Here is a 20,261-nt window from a genome sequence, read left to right on the forward strand (position 1 = left end):
TGGCTCAGTGGGGATTCTGCTTCTTCCTTCCCTCTGCCTCTCCCCCTGTTCATGCTCTCTCTCTGTATCTCTCTGTCTCAAATGAGTAAATAAAATCTTTAAAAAAAATTAAAAAAAAAAAGATTTACTTTCCTTTGGCAAACAGCTCATTTCATAATGTTTAAATATCATTGTTTAGATCTTTTGAGAACATGTATGGCTCTTTACAATGTATGGTTCTATTTTTCAGCTTAGGAATCATATATTATACTTGGTAGAAAACTATCAGACAGTGGTGATTGTTGGAGAGACGGGATGTGGGAAAAGCACGCAGATCCCACAAGTGAGTATGTACTTATATGTGTCTTTGCACTTACATTTGGCCAGAAGGGTTTTGTAACTTGAGAACTCTCTTTACTATAATTTGCTTTTTAAAGATCTTCTGTCAGAGAGAAAATATTCAACCCGACTAGATACTTTTTATTCAGCTTTTGGCTCTTGTGATTGATTACCGTCGAAGTAATAGTCATCTTTGATTTATTATAATTCCAAAATAATGATTGACTAGCCATACTCTGAAAGGAACAGTGGAGACTCCTTCAAAGAGGTATAATGCCTGGTTTTTGTCCTCAAGTAGTTACAGTTGAAGAGGAGGGTGAAATGAATGAATACTGCTCTAGTTGTAAATAAAAATGGACTACCAAAGAATTACATGGTGCTGTGGAAGGAGCCCGTGTTACAAGGCAAGCTGCTGTCTGGTGTGGACAGAGGTGGACAGAAGGATCAGGAAAGGCCTTGTAAAAGAAATGACATTTGAAGTAGACTTTGAACGACCAGTGGGAACTGGCCAGGAAGATGTTCTCATCCAGGGAATATTGTGGTCAGAGATACTGGGGTGTGAGAAGTGTCTGGGACTCAGCAAGAGTGGAAAGACAGGGTGAGGTCAAAATGTGTCTTACGAGCCTTGACTTGGAGGGTGAAGAATGATATGTAAGTGGTCAAGGATGAGAGTCATTGCAGGTTTTTCTTTCCTTTTTAATGTAGATTTTTATTGAAGTATAAAATGTATATTGCAAAGTACTTATAATTGTACAGCTTGATAAACTTTCACAAGTGAATACACATGTTTACCAGTCCTCAGATCAAGAAACGGAACAGAACATTACCAGAGCTCCAGAAGTCCTCTTCTGTCCCCTTCTGGTCTCCTGCCCTCTCTTCCTGCTTCCTGTGCAACACACAGGGGTATCTCTCATTCTGGCTTCTAACACCGTAGATTAATTCTGTTTTTGAACTTATAGAAAGAGATAATACAGCTTCTTTTGCCCAATCCAATAATGGATTTAGGCTGTGGCCTAGACATGGTATTTCTTAAAAGGTCCCCAGGTGATCTAATGTGCAGCTAGGGAAAGGTAAGCGGAAGGGAACGGACGGCAGTAGAGAAAGGACAGCGGAGCACATGGTGACCTGGAGGGAAACGTGCAGGTGGTATCAAGACCATAGCACATTACTTGCTTCTTACAGACAGACACAGAACAGGGGCCATGTTGAATTACTGAGAGAGTATCAGAAGGCAGTAATAATCAGTACCACCGCCATCGTCATTGTCAAGCAAGTAATAAGTAAGTGCTACATGAAGTGGTCAGTTTGCACATATTAATCTGTTTAATCCTCAGTGAAGCAGGTACTATCATTACCTTCCTTTTACAGTTGAAGACATTAGAGAGCAGTGATGTGGAGGAGGGAACATAGAACGGGTTGAAAGATGGGCCACATGAGGTGAGGTGGTCTGTTTGTTAAGGAATAAGTCTGTTTGGTTATTTAGTCAGCTCAACATAACTATGTTATGTTACCAAAGAACCTGAAAATCTCAGTGGTTTAAGAACACAAAGGTTTATTTCTTCCTCCTCCTCTGTGGTCTTCTTAGGTTGACGACCCAAGATGGCTGCTCCCCGTGGTCCCTGGGACCGAGGATGATGGCCCAGCTCTTATCTGGGGCTTGGGAGTCTTGGGGTAGATGGCAGGATTAGGAGACGGCTCAAGTTTTAGAACTTATGACTGGAAGTGGCACTTTGCTCACATTTCATTGCACAAGGCAGGTTTCACTGCCCGGCCCGGTAGCGGTGGGGTGGCGGTGTGTGGAATCCTCTGACAGGGGTGGGTGGCAAATGTTTGGATCCGAGATACTGTACAGCACGACGATCTGGTCATTTCCCCCAGCAAGGCTTAGCTGCCAGGGAACAGAGGGGGCCTGCTGAGGGTCGAGTCCAGGGAAAGAATGGCCTGGAGGCGAAAGAGCAGGGTCTGAGGATCCAGTGGCAGTGAACAAAGGTAGTTTTTTTTCAATTTTGGAAGAGTATTTAATAGGTTCACATGGTTTAAAATTCAAGAGATGCGAAAGGACATAGAAAGAGAAAGATCTCTCTTCTGCCCTATCTTCTGATGCTCATTTCCTTTATGTGGATGCAACAGATGTCATTAGTTTCTCAGAGATTTTCTTACTGCATTTACAGAGAAGTGTGTGTGTGTGTATCTCCTCTTTTTAAAACACAGATAGGTGGCATCTATATGTGCTTTAATGTACCTTGTCTTTTTTCCCACTTAATGTATCATTTTTCAGTTGTATAGATTGCACATAATTTATTTTACCAGTTCTCAGTTGATAGGCACTTAGGTTGTTTCCAGTTTTGTATTATCACAGTGATGTAATGAATCAATTTGCATATAATTTTGCACATGTATAGGTATACTTACAGAATAAATACAGTAGTCATGGAGTTGCTGGGTGAGAGGGCATATACATTTGAATTTAACTGCTTTTAAGGAACTGTGTTTTCTTACAAGCACTGTGTTTTTTGAATACATTCACATGGTACAAAATTAAAGAAGCACAAGAGAATAAATGGTGAAGAGTGAATCTCCTAAGCTTTGCTGGTGAAATTGATGAATAGGTCATTGTGATAGTTGATTATATCATTGGTCTGAATACCTGCCGCCCCTTGTATGGAAGGATCATCCTTCTTTCCTCACCACACAGTTCTTCTTCTCTGAGACCGTCACAACTTCTTGTGACGCTAATTTGAGTTATAGTCTAGGAAAATTGGACAGGCTGAGGAGCTGAAGGTCACGGCAAGAATGTGGAGCAGCTTTTTCTCAACGCACTGTCTTGCTGGATTTATATAACGTCTTTCCTTGGAAAAGTACCGCATGTTGAAGCACCAAACACCAGTTTTGAAATTTCACAAACTATTTGTGGAATCTAGCTGATATTTTTTCCCAGAGCTCTGTCAAAACAATGGACTATGAAAACAAGCTCTTTGCTACAATTTTTATTCGTGTTGTTTTTGATGGAGTGCTTCCTTATCCCACTCCTTAATGAGAAGACCAGATTTGGTGACCCTTAAAAAGAGTGAAGATGGAATTCAGCGTGACATCCACTGCCTTTTGATAGCTTTTGTAACTATTCCTATATTTTGATAGCTATTCCTGCTTTTGCAGCATCTTTAAATTTCCATCTGTCAGCAGTCATAAGCATGCAGGAGTCTGAATCACAGGTGTATCGAGGAGACTGGCTTCATGGGCAGGTTGTTTATTATGGAAATTTTTTTTCTTTCGCTTACCACTGTTACTAAGAGATTGACTACAAGTATGTGCGTTTTATTTTGGATGGTAGAATTGTGTCCTGGTTATGTGGCAGGGCTTTGGTTTGCCGAGCTTAAATCCCAGCTCTTAGATTTTTATCCAGGTCCTTGGACAAGTTTTGTGATCTCTTTGTTTGCTTATCTCTAAATTGTTGATGATGCTGTTACCTTCCTCATAGATACGTTGTGAGGATTAAATGGGCTTTTGCATGCAAGGTGCTCAGCACAGTTCCTGGCACTTAATAACGTAGTCTGTGAATCTTAGCTATTATTTCTTGTAGTTCTGTTTTTGCCTTTGTGTTGATTGGTGTGGTTGGTAGTGTTTTGTGTTATGTATTTAATCAAGAGAGAGAAACTTTAAGTTTTTATGGCAAAAACCTACATTATCTAAAACATGTTGTCCCTTACAGTTGTTTTTTTAAACTATTATTTATAGCTAATTTTGGGCTAACAGAACAGTTGTAAAAATAACACAGAATTCCCTTAAACCTCTCCCACCACTTCCCCTGCTGCAGTAATCAAAAGCAGGCATCTCTATTGGTACAGTGCAGCCGCTGGGCTACAGATCTTCCGCATCTCTTCAGTGTTCTCACTGGTGTCCTTTTCTAGCTCCAAGATCCAGGACCTCACGTTGCATTGAGTTGTTATGTCTCCCTAGTCTTCTCTAGGCTGGGGGAGTTTCCTCAGTCTGTCCTCCTCATCCTTCAGGACCTTGACATTTTTGAAGAGTGCTGGGCATTTATGTGATAGAACACCTCTCAGCTTGGATTTGTGTGATGTTTTCTCATGGTTAGAATGAGCTGGTGGATTTTGGGAAAGAATACCACAGAAATGGTGTGTCCTCCTCAGTGCATCATATCATGGGGTTTGAGATGCTGATGTCTGATTGCTGGCGAGGTGCCAGCTTTGCCCCTAAAGTTACTGTCTTGCCATTTGTTGGTAGTTGGTAAATATCTAGGGGAGATATTTTCAGACTGCAGATACTCCCCTTCCCTTCAAGCTTTTGCCTCCTAATTTTAGCATCCCTTAGCGGATCTTGTCTGCAGCACTTACTCAGGGGTTTGCTTGATGCTTTTCTCTTTCCCTTTTTCCTTCATTAAATGGAATCCTCTCTAAGGAAGAACTGTCCCTTTTCCCTCATTTATTATATACATCAGTGTGGATTCATGAATATATATTTTGTTCCATGGCTTAAAATCCAATACTGTCTTTTTTAGTTTGTTACTTTGATCATTAGGAGCTCCTTTAGTTAGGCCCTATGTCCTTTCCTAAAGCCTTTTTTTTTTTTTTTTTTTTAACCTTTCCTTACTTTCTAGTACTATAGGACATTTCAGGCTTGTCTTATAATATCCCTGACTAGCCCTGGGGTCAAACACTTCTCCAAGGAGCCCTGGTTCCTTTATTGGAGAATGGTGTTTAGAAATCAAGAATTGGGTGCTAGGGTGCTTGTTGCCACTGAGGTGTCATTGCTATAAGTCTCAGTGGGCAGATTTAGGAAATATATATGTGACTACTAATCCCCACACATAAAAACATCTGTATATCTGTATCAGTCTGTGTATGTATTAAAAACCATGAATTTATGCTGATACTTCTGATTGTAATCCAACACCATAGGGCTCATTTTAGCCTTTCCTTATTTGTAAATTTCTCCTATAGTGAGAAACTCAGTCCTCATTATTTACAATACGTTAACTTATTTGTTGGATTCTAATATAAACATAAAATAGTTTTAGAATTACTAACCCATACCCCCATTTGTTATTTACCCACATTTACTGACTAGATCACGGTTCTCTCTCATTGGCTTTTATAGCATCTAGTCCAGACCTTGTTTTCCAGTTACTTAGGTTATATCTTCCCCATCCCCTTGGGTGTGATCCTGTAATTCATTTGTGCTACAGAAAGGGCCATTTGTTAGTGTTTGTATTTCCTCCTGGTTTCCCATCATGTACATCTTGGTTGGTTTTGTTTATGTTTTGGGCACTTGAAGAGCATGTGAAACATGCCTGGCTCTGAATCAGAGCTCCCCAGAAACATCTACTCGGAGCATTGGCATTCCCTCTTTATCCCCTGCTGCCCTGTTTCCATTTTTCCTCCTTTCCTCCCGATCCTCCATAGATAACCATTCTCTTTAGTTTCTTCCCTTGTTTCTTTTGAACAAGTGAGTAGATACATGTAGTAGCATTTTAAATTTTTTTCCTACTGTAAAATATATATTCATTGTGAAGCAATTTAGACATTATAAAAATATGTAACTGATAACAGCTGTTACCACTTTGGATTTTAAAAGTGTATATGATCAAATGAATACATAACAAATGAATATATATAGCAAATAAATACATAAATAAATCAGGTAAATACATACTGTCAAATTTTGTGTGTTCTGATATAATGGCATATATACACATGTACAAAATCTAGTTATTTTTATTTAATCTGACTAAAATGTTCTGTATGGTTGATATTTACATTGAGATGTCTCTCTGTGTACTTTAAAATTCTTTGTCCTGTAGATTTAGCACTGTTCCGTGTGGCCCATGGATAGTAGTTTATTCCTTCAGGCAGCTCTGGTACTTGGAAATTTGTAAGACTGGGGAGTCAGAATGTTGAACTTGGGCCTTGGTTCTTCTGATTATCAGCTCTGGTGTGAATGTAAGCAAGTTACTTAACATTGCCAAGCCTCAGATCCCTCATTTGCAAAATAATTTCCAAAATGTCTGCTGGGATAAGAACCATCTGTTACTAACTTTCTCAGTGATTTTAACACAATACAGGGTTATCTTGGGAGAAATTGTTTCTGGAGAAGTGGTGTCAGATGCATACTTCGGTGTGGTTTTGTTTGCAGTACCTTGCAGAAGCGGGCTGGACTGCCGAAGGAAGAGTGGTGGGAGTGACCCAGCCTCGAAGAGTGGCTGCTGTTACAGTAAGTTTCTTTTCCACGTTGTACAAACTCCCATCTGTGTCTTCTGTCTCAGTGACTTTTTTTTTCTTGTTTCCTTAAGGCCCCAAATGAATATGGTGTGGCTCCTTGAGTGTTTAGTTCTTCAGTTGAAAAAGAACTATGACCTGCTTATTTTTGTAAAATTGATACTTGTACATTACAATTTTTTTTTTAAAGATTTATTTATTTATTTGACAGAGAGAGACACAGCGAGAGAAGGAAGTGGGGGTGGGAGAGGGAAAAGCAGGCTTCCTGCTGAGCAGGGAGCCCAGTGGGGGGCTTGATCCCAGGACCCTGGGATCACGACCTGAGCTGAAGGCAGACGCTTAACGACTGAGCCACCCAGGTGCCCCACAAATTTTTAAGTAGTAATAAAGTACAGTGGAAGTCAGAACAAACGAAAAATAATTAAAATAAATAAAAATGTCACCACCCAGTGAAAACCTTGTGAACATTTGTGAACATCATTCCAAGCTTTGCTCTTATGTTTACATGAAGATGAGTGGTGCCTTGAATGCATAGAAGTAATTCTACGAAAATGGGATGCCAGCTATACATTTGCTTTTGTTGAATTTCACAAATTTCACTGAAGTGAAATAGGAGTAGTTACTTAACTTTGGAGAAATATTTGTTCACCACATGAGAATGTATGGAGGCTTGAAAACTAAGAAACAAGATTACAGAAAGCTTTAACATCACTTGTTTTTGAAACCGTTGCAGGTAGTTTCCTGTTACAAAAGAGCAAAGGCCCACTTACTCTTTCTGCATTTTCTCCCTCTGTTTGTTATAGATGCAGTGCTGTGACTTTCATTTCAAGCGTATACATACATGTTCTTTTCTGTAATCATAACTTCCACAGCTGATTAACTTTAGTTCTAGTTTAAATAGATCCAGTGTTCATCACTAATTCTCTGCCATGGTTTTGCTAACCTTGAATGGCTCATTTTGCCTTATTTCTAGATTGAATTGTATATGCCTGAGAATGTTTGGTTGTAGTCTTTGTTATGAAACTCTTGCTTCGCCTTCTCTTTCCCTGGGAACTGTGCAGACATTGCTCACTGCCCTTTGACACGGAGGATCACTGTGCAGAAGTCTGAGTTCCAGTGGGCTCTCTTCCCGCTTCCTTCCTGGCTCACTTGCTGCTTGGATGCTCGTAAGCTTGTTTTTGTGCCAGGACGTATCTCGATGCTGGTTTTTCTGTCTCATTGTTTCTTAAATATGGAAGAACTTTTGAGTCTTCAGGTTCATATCTCAGGTTTTCTTCTGTTCTATCTTGGCATGTATATTCTTTTTTCTAAGGGCATCAATTAAGTGTGTATTAGATCTCCTTTGTCTCTTTTTAGTATTTATCACCATCTTTGGAATCATCTGCTCTTTTCCAGTTTCTTTTGTAAGATGTCTCCAAGCCTGTCCACAATGTTCGTGATTGTTTTTAGTCAAATGTATTCTATTTTGGCTCCTTTATATCTCTACCTAGGTCTCATAATCACTTCTTTGAATGTTTTTTTTTTTCTTTAAAAGGGAAGTGAATATCTAGAATGGGAGGAGATAATTACAATACATTACAGATTGAAAAGCTGATAATATTACAAACATTTAAAAAATGCAGAAAAATAATGTAACATTTTTATTAACTGTCTGACACGTTGCTTTTTTTTTTGAAAGAGAGTGCGTGAGCAGGGCTGGGGGAGACAGAGAGAGAATCTTAAACAGGCTCCATGCTCAGTGCAGAGCCCAGTGCAGGGCTCAATCTCACGACCCTGAAATCATGACCTGAGCCTAAACCAAGAGTCAGATGTTTAACCTACTGAGTCACCCAGACGCACCCCCTGCCTGATACATTTCTGTAAATCTTTTTTTCCTGCAGTTGTTGGTTATATTCCCATGGGTCACCTCTTCACATGAGAATGATTTTCTCTTCTTTTCTTATGGAGGGAGTAGAGTAATATTTTAGTGTAGAGTAGAGTAATTATTTAGCCTAGCATAGTTGATTCAGATTTGCTTTTTATTATTGCCACTGTAGAAAAGTTTCTCTAACTTTATAACTGTTGTTTGTAGCATTGTATAAATATGGGGATTGTTCTCAAATTTAAGAAAAGTCTCTCAGGTGTCCATCATATCCAAGCTGTGAGATTTGGGGGATCTCTACAGACTGGCTTCTGACCTGTCCATTTCAGACCTTGTTTCTCCTTGACTCTCCTTTGACTTTGTCTTTCTGCCTTAAGCTGTTTTTAGCTCAAACTTAGGGTTTCTTTGAAACTGGATTCCTTTAGCTGAATTCTACTTGTTTCTTTGAACAATACTTTTTTTTTTTAAAGATTTTATTTATTTATTTGAGAGAGAGAATGAGAGAGCACATGAGAGGGGTTAGGGTCAGAGGGAGAAGCAGACTCCCTGCTGAGCAGGGAGCCTGATGTGGGACTTGATCCAGGGACTCCAGGATCATGACCTGAGCCGAAGGCAGTCGCTTAACCAACTGAGCCACCCAGGCGCCCTCTTTGAACAATACTTTTGAAGTTTCTTTTTAAACTGCTTTTTTGCTTCTGTTCCTGTCTTTCTTTCCTTCTTGGTCGGCTTTACTGCAGTGGGCTGGCGTTAGGACTTTGATGATAATTACCCGTCTTTGAGTTGGACCACTGATGGCTGCAGAGTTGTGAGGTTGTGCTGGTCTGGTTAGTGCATGGCCTCCCACCAAATCTCTTATCCTCCTCTGCTGGGGCAGGATGAGGTTGAGGATGAGGATCTGGAGGTGCACTCCTTAGTGATTGCAGAGGTCTGTAATAGCTCATGATAAAATTCGGTGGGCTCTCTGATTTAGGACTTGGTACTTGCTGCCTGCCTGCTGCCTCTCCTTCAGTTCTCTCTCCCTCGTGATTGTTTGCTAGCAAAATAGGTCTCTATGGAAACATTTCCTGTGTCTTCTGGGCCTGAACACACGGCTGCTTCTTGTCTTCCTAAAATAAGCATTGTCCGCCCTGCCTGTTAGGGTGGTGACATTAAGAGAGCGGTAGTGTGCTGGGGCTGTGAGGAGTCCGGAGCCTCTCTTCTAGAGTCACACCTCATGGTATTCGGCAGCCGTGCTTCCTCGTTTGTTTGGGCTTGTAGCTGTTTCCTTCTTTCATTGAAGATGTAGGGTTTGGGTGACAATATTTTTTATTTCTTTTGTTGTTCTAAATTAGCTCTCAGAGGAGATGGGGGGTGCCTTTATTTTGTCGTCTTACCTGGATAAGAAATTAATTCTGTTGCCTTGAGTTACTTTTGCTCAGTATTGAGTTTTCATTATTGTGTTATCCTTTTCCCCAGAGTTCACTTTCTAATTGTCTTCAAGGTAGAAGTTACTGATAGACATTTTCTGAGTCTTGTGAGTGTAAGTATAGAGATAACAGTTGGGAAACTACACTGCAGTGTTTAGACTTAACCTTTTATGTCACCGAAAGATAAGTCAGTTACTTAGAAATTAGAGCAATTTTTCCTGTTTGTAGTTGGGAGTCTTAGCTCTTAATCATTTTGCATTTAGCTCCAAATGTGTAGCTATGGATAATTCCATGAAACTCCATGCCTTCTCTTGAAAGAGCGAAGAGTGTATAAATTAACGGTGGAGTATTAATAGAGCTGTCAAGTTTGAAATGCTACTTCTCAAAGAGTACTTTGTGTGCCAGCTGAACTCTGAAAACAGTCTCAGAGCCTAAGAACAGATGGCATGAGCCATTGCTTGATCTCTGTGAGAGGCACTTACTAACGAGCTTGTTCACTGGGCTCGTAGGGTCTGAGTTTGTCTTCCAGACCAGGCCCTGCCTTGACCTGTGACTCAGGACAAGCTCTAAACCTGTCTTATTTCAGTTTCTTTCTTTGTAAAAACGAGGGTATCTTGCCCACCTCATGGGCTGCGTGCATATTTAGTGAGATACAATTTGTGAAAACTTGCAGCCTAGAACCTGCAGGTGGTAAGTACTCAGTGAGTGGATTTTTCTCTTTATCTCCCTTTCTCTGTATTTATTTGCCTCAAATAGATAGTATTTATCCAGTCCAATTGATGAAGTTATGGGAGTAAAACTTAAATAGTAGAGGTAAAAATCTGTTAGAAAGCTGATAGAATATGACCTTTCAAATGTCCAGTGGTGTGATCATACATAAAAAATAAAATAAAAGAGTTTTATGATAAAATATATTTTATAGCATATGTATACAAACAATGAAATAAGAAGAATAAATGTATTTGGCTTTTACCTTTTAGACCCATAAAATGATTATATTTTTATGGAGAGGGTTGGTCCATTTATACTCATTGTTACAAGCCTATTTTCCCATTAGCTCCTCATAGATCTACGTACACATTTTCTATCTGTACCATTTTCTGAGATTTATAGTATAATGATCTGTAGAGTTGAAATTGAAAAAATAACAAAATTTTCATGGCGAAATCCTGGTTGGCAGGAAATAGAACCTGCGGAGGTAGAGCAATACTGTAGGATGGATTTCTGATTTCATAAGGTGATTTCCAGGACTGCGTGGTGTGGAATGGTTGATTCGGTTTTGGCCTGCCAGCTCTGTAATTCCAAGTCATTAGGCAGAGCCCCTTCTATTCCTCATCTGCTCTTGGGTTTCTCCAACACTGATGGCCAGATAATGCCTGGAGAGCTGAGTGCAGGAAGGCTCTGGGCTTCTGACCCTGGGGCTGCTGCACCCAGTGGCAGTAGCGAAAAGTGCCACAGGCCACCGCCTGTGCCAGCCCACGTTCCATACCCAGGACTCAGAGAGTCCGTGGAGAGGTGGCCTCACCTGTGGACTCAGGCGGAGGGGGGCGGGGGGGAACGGGAAGGGACACTGCCTGCCTGCCTCACGTGGGGGGTTGGGGGTGCTGTGCCAGTTCCCAGAAGCCTCTCATATGGTTTTCCTGTAGTTTTTTTCAGTCAGGCAGTTGATATAATGAACGTTCAACTCTTCAGTTTCTTTTTATTTCCCTTCCACTTTGATTTATTCATCATTTCAAACATTTTCTGTTAATAAGTTGATAACCTTTGAATAGCCTTCTAGGGGTAGTAGGAGATCTTGCTGTTGGGTTTTGTTTTCTCTTTCCTATGCTCCCCTTTTATTTGTCATATATTGGTAAGTGAAAAATGTATCTATAGTTTATGGTCTTCATAATATATTATTATGTATTTTGTTTTCTGCTTTTACTTCATTATGTTAACTTGGATTCTTCATTTACCTTCTCATCCGCTTTTCTGCCCCTTTTCATTGCTTTCATTTTTTAACCTGCATTCTTGTCTTTATTTCCCCTTTTAATGCTTTTGGTAGCTGGGGCACTGTTGCAAATTGTTTTAGGTTATCTGGCTCAGGAAACGTCATTTTTTTGCCTCCAAAGAGAAGATGACCTTGGCTTGGTGTTGAATTTGATCATTCCTATTCTCCTGCCTTTATGGTCCAGTGGAAGGTACTTTATTTCAAGGCACAGAGACATGAAAATTTTTCCCTAGTTGGTATGCTAAAAAGCTTTACTGTGGTGAATCTTGTCATTTCTTCCACTTTTTGTTTCGGCTGCCAGGAAATGCTGAGCTGAATTTGTGGTTCGACTGAGATAATTTTGGCATATCTGTGTTTTAAAATTTTCTCTTTGGCTTTGATCTTTTGAATTTTATCTGCCATTTCTTTGGTCGTGATCTGTAACATCTTTATGTGATTCCATTTATGTTGCTTATTGTTATACGATACTTAATTATAAGTTAAGTTGCCCTAAGTCGATTGTAGATGGAGGAGTGAGACACAAAGTAAATAAATCATGCTTTTTCTCTGATGACCTGCCCCTTTTCTTCTCATTCTCCACTGTGTTCACATACTTATTTAAAAAAATACTAGATTCTCCTTGGTATGTGCTCTGTGCAGTAATTTCTATGTCTCTATTTTCAGCATGATCTTTCTTCCCAAAGGTTGCAGGGAGAGTAGCCGAGGAAAGGGGTGCAGTGCTGGGCCACGAGGTGGGCTACTGCATCCGCTTTGACGACTGTACCGACCCACTGGCCACAAGAATCAAGGTGAAGTGCTCACACTGCTTTTCCTACTGTGAACCAGGAAGAAGATTATTGGGGGGGGCGGGGCTTAAAAACATGCAGCATCACTGCTGACCGAGACCCTGATACCAGGGTAGAAAGTGTACGAAATCACCCTGTCCTCAGGGAGTTTAGTCTGGGGGAGGTGTGGAGCTCTCAGAGAGTCCTTGAATCGTGGCCCAGAAGGGACCTCGGAAGGAAGGTTGAGCCCTTGGTTCTACAGATGAAGAGCTTGAGGGCCTGGGAGGCTGAATGACTTGCCTCAGGTATGTGCCCGTTGATGATAGAACCAGGACTTGAGGCTGTCCTGTCTTATATGTGTTTTTTGTTTTTCCACCAATCCACATAGCTGTCAAAATATAGAGACTTGCCTGTAAAAGACTGAAAAACAGGGACAAGGCAGTATAAATTGATAAAGCGTCGAATTCACAAATACTATTTTCACGAGTTAGAACTTTTTCACATTTACATGACGATGGATTTTACTTGCCTTTCTTTGACCTAGTTGCTACTGTTGAACTCGTGTCCGCAGTTATGGGTGTTCCGTCAGCGGAGTGCCTGCTCCGTAGCACAGGGCTGGGGTCGTGCAGGTCGGATGGTTCTGCAGAACAATGGAATGCTCTCAGTTTCCTCTCAGTTTCCACAGAGGAAAGTTGAAAATAATCAGATGAACCAGACAAGGTAGTGATTTATAAGAACAGGGATCTTATTTTCTAAATTTTTGTATTTTGTTACCTTTGAGATTCATTTTGCTGGGTAAAGAGAATATTCTTCTGTACCATCAAATATATTTAAAGTAGGTAATTTTTAGTGGGTTACATAACCAAATGGTTGTTTTTGACTCTTGCATGAAAAGCTTTTGTATTCCATTTGGTCATCATTTTAGGCGCTCTGCTCTTAACTGGTGCCTGTCATTGGGGACAGGTCCTCCTCACTGCTGTGTGTATGTGTGGCAGCTGGTACCATGCCTAAGAAAAATGTGATGGAAACGTATCCTGTTCTTAAAACAAAAAGTAAAAGCACTAAACTACAGCATGCAGGGGAGATGGTTAGCCTTGTTCAAGTACTGAGTTATTTTGGGCGGCAGTAATAATATGTTACTGCATGTGTCTGAAGCATTTTATAAACATACATTAATCCTAAATAATAATAACTGATACTCTTTTTTTTAAGATTGATTTATTTTAGAGAGGGAGAGCGACAGAGGGAGAGGGATCGAGAGAGAGAATCTTAAGCAGGCTCCATGACCGGCACAGGGCCTGACATGGGGCTCGATCCCACAACCCAGAATTCATGACCTGAGCAGAAATCAAGAGTTGGCCACTTACCCGACTGCGCCACCCAGGTGCCTCCTGATAGTCATGAACACTGTGTACCAGGTCCTGTGCTGAACACTTTACCTGTACTGCCTCTCTCTCTCTATATATATATGTATGTATAATAAACCTCTGAGGTAGATACTTTATTGTTTCCATTTTACAAATGAGGACTCAGGCTCAGAGAGGGTAGGTAACTTGCCCAAGGTTCACACAGCACGTAAAGGCAGAATGAGGATCTGGGCTCCCAGCCCACTGACACCACGGCCTCTGTTCTTAACCACAGCCCTATGCAACCTCTCTAAGATAATAGCAGTCGAAGCTGAGGTTAGTAACCTCAAGAGCTGCAGGTCTGCAGTCTTTGGGACATTTTAAGAACAACGATCTCAGACTCGTGGCCTTCCGTTGTGTGGACAAGGTTTGTCTACACTGCCTGTTCGTCCACAGTATCAGTAGTGCAGGCCCAGAGGAAATGGGGCTGAGCCAATGTTCAGATAGTAAATGCAGGTGGAATTCTGCTGGAAGATTTGCAGGCCCCAGCTGAGGACCCTGTGATTGAAGTCTTGTTTGTGACCAGTTGCATCGATCGCTAAAGCATTGGGCCGTTTCCTCATGGTCCTTTGTGGGAATTATCTTGTACACACACTGGCGAAGAGTTGTGTGCATTTGGTTACATTTGAACTTTTTGAAAAAATCCTTAATGTACAGTGTAAATGAATTATTTCTAAAACTTTGTGTTTTTGTTTTTTAGTTCCTGACTGATGGAATGTTGGTCAGGGAAATGATGGTTGATCCATTGTTAACCAAATATAGGTAATTGTGCTTTTCCTACAGTAACTTCCTGAAGTTTCAAAAAGCACCCAAGTAGTTGTGTTAATAGCTGGGACTTCATGACTGCCTTCAGCTGCCCCAGAGCTTTCTCTTTACCTGGGCTGTTGCAACCTTTGATGCTTTCTCAGAAGCTACTAACAGTAAAAAATGGGCACATTAAAATCCCTGTCATTATTTGAATAATCTGTTGACTTGTCACACTTCTCTTGCCTCTGTTATGTCCCAGGATTGATGGTGACTGCAGATCATAGCACAGAACTGGGCAGTGTTTTGTGTCATGTGATACGCAGAGTCCAGATAGTTAGTTACACTGTCTTCCTCTTTGTGTGTCTTTGTCCATTACTCATGGCATTAACATTGTCCTACACAGGCTCTGTGGTATTCTAGGGAAGGATGTTAAATTTGAGTCCTGGGTACCTACACGCGACACAGCTGTGATCACATGTCTCTGTGCTGTTCTCTGCAGCTTAACGGTCTTCAGTGGGTGGGGCCTTGTTCCGATTTTTATGTGCTCTGTGGGGTTATGCGTTATATTGTAATTTAAAATCAGGTATTAGTTCCCATTAGAATCCACTATGGGTTATAAAACTCTTTAAAGATAGCAATAAATATACTGTTTTCTTCACCAAGATGTGTTGATATCACCATTTTTATTAGCTTAATAATTCCTTCCTTGTCAAGGGGGAGTAACATAGCTCAGCTTTTGATACAAGGTGATTGCATGGGGACTGGACACACAGAAGTCCCTTTGATGATCTGGATGGGATTATGTGGGTGGTTTGTCTGATGCTCACCAAGGTCTTCCCTTTGCTTCTCAGTGCCATCATGCTGGATGAAGCCCACGAGAGGACCTTGTACACAGACATTGCCATTGGCTTGCTGAAAAAGGTGTGACTTCACTGCCAGACTTTTGCTTTTGTGTTTTCATTTTGTTTTATTGCTTGATTAGGAAAGTAATTGTAGCAATTGGGAAAATCCAATCAAATAGGAAGGAAAAAAATTTAAATGATCCATAATTCTCCCCATTCAGAGAAAGTCACTGGTGGAATGTTGGTATGTTTCTTCTTTTTTTGTGTGTGTCTGTGTGTGTACGTGCATCTGTTTTAGCACGATAGGGATTGGACTGTAGGCACTAATTTGTACCTTGCATGTTTCTCTTAATATTACATCAAAATCATTTTTCTGTGTCATTGAATATTCCTTGAAGACATTGTATTTAATAATGTCTATACAATCATATGTCCCTACCATAAAGTATTTGACTCTTCCCTTACTGTTAGGCATTTATATGGCTTCCAGATTTGAAGTATTTGAAATAAAATTGGAATGAGCACCTTTATAATGAAATCTGTTGCATTTCTGTTTTAATTTTTATTTTTTATTCAGACATACTGCAGTAAGAGAAGGGTTTAATGACCCCTCTGTGCCCATCATCTGGATTCAACTATTACAACTCATGGGCAATCTTATTTCAACCTTACCTCTCCTCCCGTCCTGTATTTTCTGATTGTTTTCTTTGAGCATATTCCCAGTCACAGGAGTCTAGAAACAGGGAGTAGACCAAAGTAATTAAAAGCATGGACTCTGGGTCAGATTGCCTGGGTTCAGATTCTGACTGCTGAGTTTACTCATCTCTAAAATGGGAATGAAAGAAGTCTCTACATCTGTGCTAGTATGCTTTCCCCTATGGCAGCCACTAGGCACCTGTGGCAGTCAGCTAATTAAAATAGAATAAAATTAAAAATACAGTTCCTCTGTCACATTGGCCAGATTTCAAGAGCTCTGTAACCACACACGGCTAATGGCTAGTGCATTGGACAGAACCTCTCCATCCTTGGAGAGAGCTCTCTTGGACAGAGCTGTTCTAGATCATCATTTATTGTGAGACTTAAATAAGATCACATAAAATTCTTCAGATGGTACCTGGCACAGGGTCACAAATAGACTGAAGTCCCACCGGTGTACAAATTAGAGCAAGATGCCCGCACTTGGAGGCTGTCCACAGCTAGGTGAGGGGAGGATGTTCTGGGCTTCAGATGCCCCTAGCGCCCTCAGCCGGGCATCTCTGCACGGCCGTGTGCAGAGACCCGGGAATAGCACATCACTTAGTACATGTTAGTTGCCATTGTTCTTGTTGTTTTCATGATGTTATTCTTTGGCCAAAGATTTATACTTTTGATACTGATTAGGGATAATCCCACCTGCTTATTATTCTCTGGGAAGCAGTATAATAAGAGGCTTATTTCACTGAATCTTTGTGAGCCCTGAGTATTAGCCTTAAATAAATCTTGGCCAGTGCGATAGATGAAAAAGTAATGTCATGTTATCATATATTTTTGCTATGCTTTATATGATCATTTCTTCTCTGCCTGTTGATCATTCCTTTCTTTGAATAACTGTTAAGATCTTTTGTCCATATTTCTGTCTCAGTGTTATCCTTTATTGTTTGTTTGTTTTTAATGTACTTTTTCCTACTTCAACTGCATATACATAGATTCTGACTATCCAGAAATCCAAGTATCAGGAAGAAATGGTTTTACTTTTGGTAAATTCAAATTCAGTTCCTAAAGCTCCTTTAAACTTTCAATAAACATTTTTTTTAATGTTTTTATTTTGGAAAATTTTACTATTTACTTTTTTTTTTTTTTTAAAGATTTTATTTATTTATTTGTGAGAGAGAGAATGAGAGAGAGCACATGAGAGGGGGGAGGGTCAGAGGGAGAAGCAGACTCCCTGCCGAGCAGGGAGCCCGATGCGGGACTCGATCCAGGGACTCCGGGATCATGACCTGAGCTGAAGGCAGTCGCTTAACCAACTGAGCCACCCAGGTGCCCGGAAAATTTTACTATTTAAACAATTAGAAAAAATAGTATAATGAACCACCTTCTACCTATGACTTTAATAGTTACCAACTTGTGGTCAGTCTTGTTTCATCTATAAGCTCCCCCCTTGACTCCCCAAAAATACACACACTGATTTATTCTGAAGTAAATTGCAGGTACCATAATATATCATCTGTACGTATCGCACTGTTTCATTTTTTCCTAATGCCTTCTTTTTTAGATTCAGAGAAAGCGAGGGGATCTTCGATTGATTGTAGCTTCAGCCACTCTGGATGCAGAGGTAGGAGCATTTCCTGCCTCACCCTGCTGTTCCCGTAAGCGCTGGAATTGTTGGACATGTCCTTGGGAAGTTACCTTTAGCGAGAGCTTATCTTTCTGGCCTACCTTCCTTATGGGGCCATCTGATGTCCTAGATTCCATATGAGCTTGTGGGTGGAAATTAACCTGTAATTAATTGAGTTCATAATTACTTCCTCGTCTTGTTTCTCTACATACTGTGTTTCTCCCCACATAGGCAGTTTCCTTTTGTTACTTTTTTCAGTATGAGGTTATATTTCTGAAATTTATTTATGACTGTAGCATTTAGGTTTAGGTTTATGTGTACAATTGAAGTTTTCCCTGTACATATAGTAATTTATGTTATAATTTTTATGGCTCAGCTTATACTATTTTTCTCTCTTACCAATTAATATTTTAGTTCAAAACAGCAGTTCAACTCAAATAATTTTGACCACTTGTTATATATGAATATATGTATATAAATATATAACTATAAATATATGAATATATATACACAAGCTCAGCACGGTGCTGGCTACAGGTGATTCATAACCTCCCTGACTTCTTGGGAAGCAGACACATAAATAGATGTTTACAGATCAGTATGTCAAGGTGCTGAGACAGCCAGAGAGGGGGCTGCTTAAGTCTAGCTGGCTGGAGAACATCCAGAAGCTTTCACAGTGGTGAGATATCCCATTTGGTTTCAAAAGATGCACAGAAGTTTGCCTGATGGGCAGGGGTGGGGAAGGGTGTCCTAAACATGCATGGAACCTCAGGGTCGTGAAATAGTGTGTCTGAGGGGCTGGGAGGCAAGTGGAGGTGGGAGTCTTACTTTGCCTGTAGGGCCCTGTGGGGGACGGTCTCTGCCCCCCAGTCACCTCTCTTGTCACCGCTCTGACTTCATCTCTGTCCAGTCTCTCCCATGCTCCTTACACTCCAGCCTCACCTTGCTGTTCCTCAGAAAAACCCAGGTATGCTTCTACTCTGGGGGGACCCTCTCTGTAGACCATTCTTACCCCACACGTTCTCATGGTTCTTTGCTCATTTCAGTTCAGTCTTGACCATGTATTATCCTCTCAGAGAGGCCTTTCCCGACTACCCTGATGGAAACAGTGCCCTGCTGCTCCATTGTCTTACTCTGCTTAGTTTTTCTGTTCAGCACTTATTTCCACCTAGCATAAGGTGCATAGCCAAGTGTTTGTTTATTGTGTGTCTTCTATTAGTAAAATATAAGCTCCATGAAGATTGGGACTTTGAATGTCTTACTCATTATTTTATCCCTTTCACCTAAAACAGTGTCTGGCACAGAGTACATGCTTTAGGTTCAGTGATTTTTGATAGAATGGGAAGCAGTGGGAGATTAAAATGGAGACGCTGGTAGGCATCAGGTGATGGAAGGCATTACAGGCCAAGTGAAGGAGGAAGGATCTACCCAACACCTGTTTGGGAGTCCTGGGATGTGTGTGAGCTGTGGCAGTGACTTGATCACGTTCGAGTTCTAGAAAGATCACTCTGGGTGTTGTGTAGAAGAGGCAAGAGTAGTTGTGGAGATACCAGTCAGCAAGCCAGTTGTGTCAGCCAGCTGACATGTGAAAAGGGCCTGGCTCCTGGCTCCTGGCCTCCCTGTGGCTTCAGGGATGTAGAGCAACTGAGGGAAGAAACTCAGCATGGCTAAGAGGGGTGTCTCCGTGCATAGCCTGGCTGGTTTCTTGGACCTTCTCACAGGCTGTAGGAGCTTGTTGTCTTCAGTCTGCACATGATAGCCTTTGGGTCAAAGCTCTTTGTTGCCCTCTTGAATTACTTCTCACCCCCCTAAGCCCATGGCACCCACCGGAACGCCGGTTTAGGAGCTACACCCAGCCTCACCTCCCGCCATCGCCTCCATGCCCACGTGGCACAGAATGTCTTCCTCTGTTTTACTTTTTACCTTCGTCACCCCCTCTCTCTCTTTTAAAAACGAACAGTTGTTACTGTGTTTTGAAAATTACCATGTCTGAGTCTTTTCTTAGAATTGTTAATATTTATCGCTTCCAATATCCTTTTGTTGTCTTTTGGTGTGGCACAGAGATTTAAAAAAAGAGCTTCTTTCCAATCTGCCTACAATAGTTGGTCTAGGTAGACTTTCTGGAAGTTTTTTCAAGTGGAAAAATGGAGTGTAGGAAACTTGGCCTGGCCTGGGGTGTGCTCTGACGCAAGGCACGCTGGGCCTTCAGTAGCCATCAGCTGGGCCTTCGGTGGCTGGGACCTTCACTTCTTCACCCATCCTTGCCCAGTGTGTGTGTCTGAGCTGGGACCTGGCGGGTGGAGTCCTTCCTCTGTGACTGAGGGCATGCGGGGCGTGGGAGTCCTAACGTGAGAGTAGGAGGGTGAGGAGGGAAAGC

General features: G+C 41.1%; 1 protein-coding gene across 3 annotated transcripts in view; it reads left to right on the forward strand.

The window, feature by feature from the left end:
* The window catches only part of DHX35 (DEAH-box helicase 35), a 65,864-nt gene that overhangs the window by 9,589 nt on the left and 36,014 nt on the right, over window positions 1–20,261 (forward strand). For 2 of the 3 annotated variants that reach the window (XM_064573169.1, XM_064573170.1), the window contains exons 3-8: window positions 230–322; window positions 6,469–6,546; window positions 12,492–12,596; window positions 14,679–14,740; window positions 15,577–15,646; window positions 17,822–17,881. In XM_064573169.1, coding sequence (XP_064429239.1) covers window positions 230–322; window positions 6,469–6,546; window positions 12,492–12,596; window positions 14,679–14,740; window positions 15,577–15,646; window positions 17,822–17,881 — 468 coding nt within the window. The remainder of the gene's footprint in view (window positions 1–229; window positions 323–6,468; window positions 6,547–12,491; window positions 12,597–14,678; window positions 14,741–15,576; window positions 15,647–17,821; window positions 17,882–20,261) is intronic. The other variant, XM_064573171.1, reaches the window with a different exon arrangement.

This window comes from Mirounga angustirostris, unplaced genomic scaffold, assembly GCF_029215605.1.
Source record: "Mirounga angustirostris isolate CCGP_5_RB_7025 unplaced genomic scaffold, mMirAng1.0.hap1 SCAF_10, whole genome shotgun sequence".
In the NCBI taxonomy this organism is placed as follows: Eukaryota; Metazoa; Chordata; class Mammalia; order Carnivora; family Phocidae; genus Mirounga; species Mirounga angustirostris.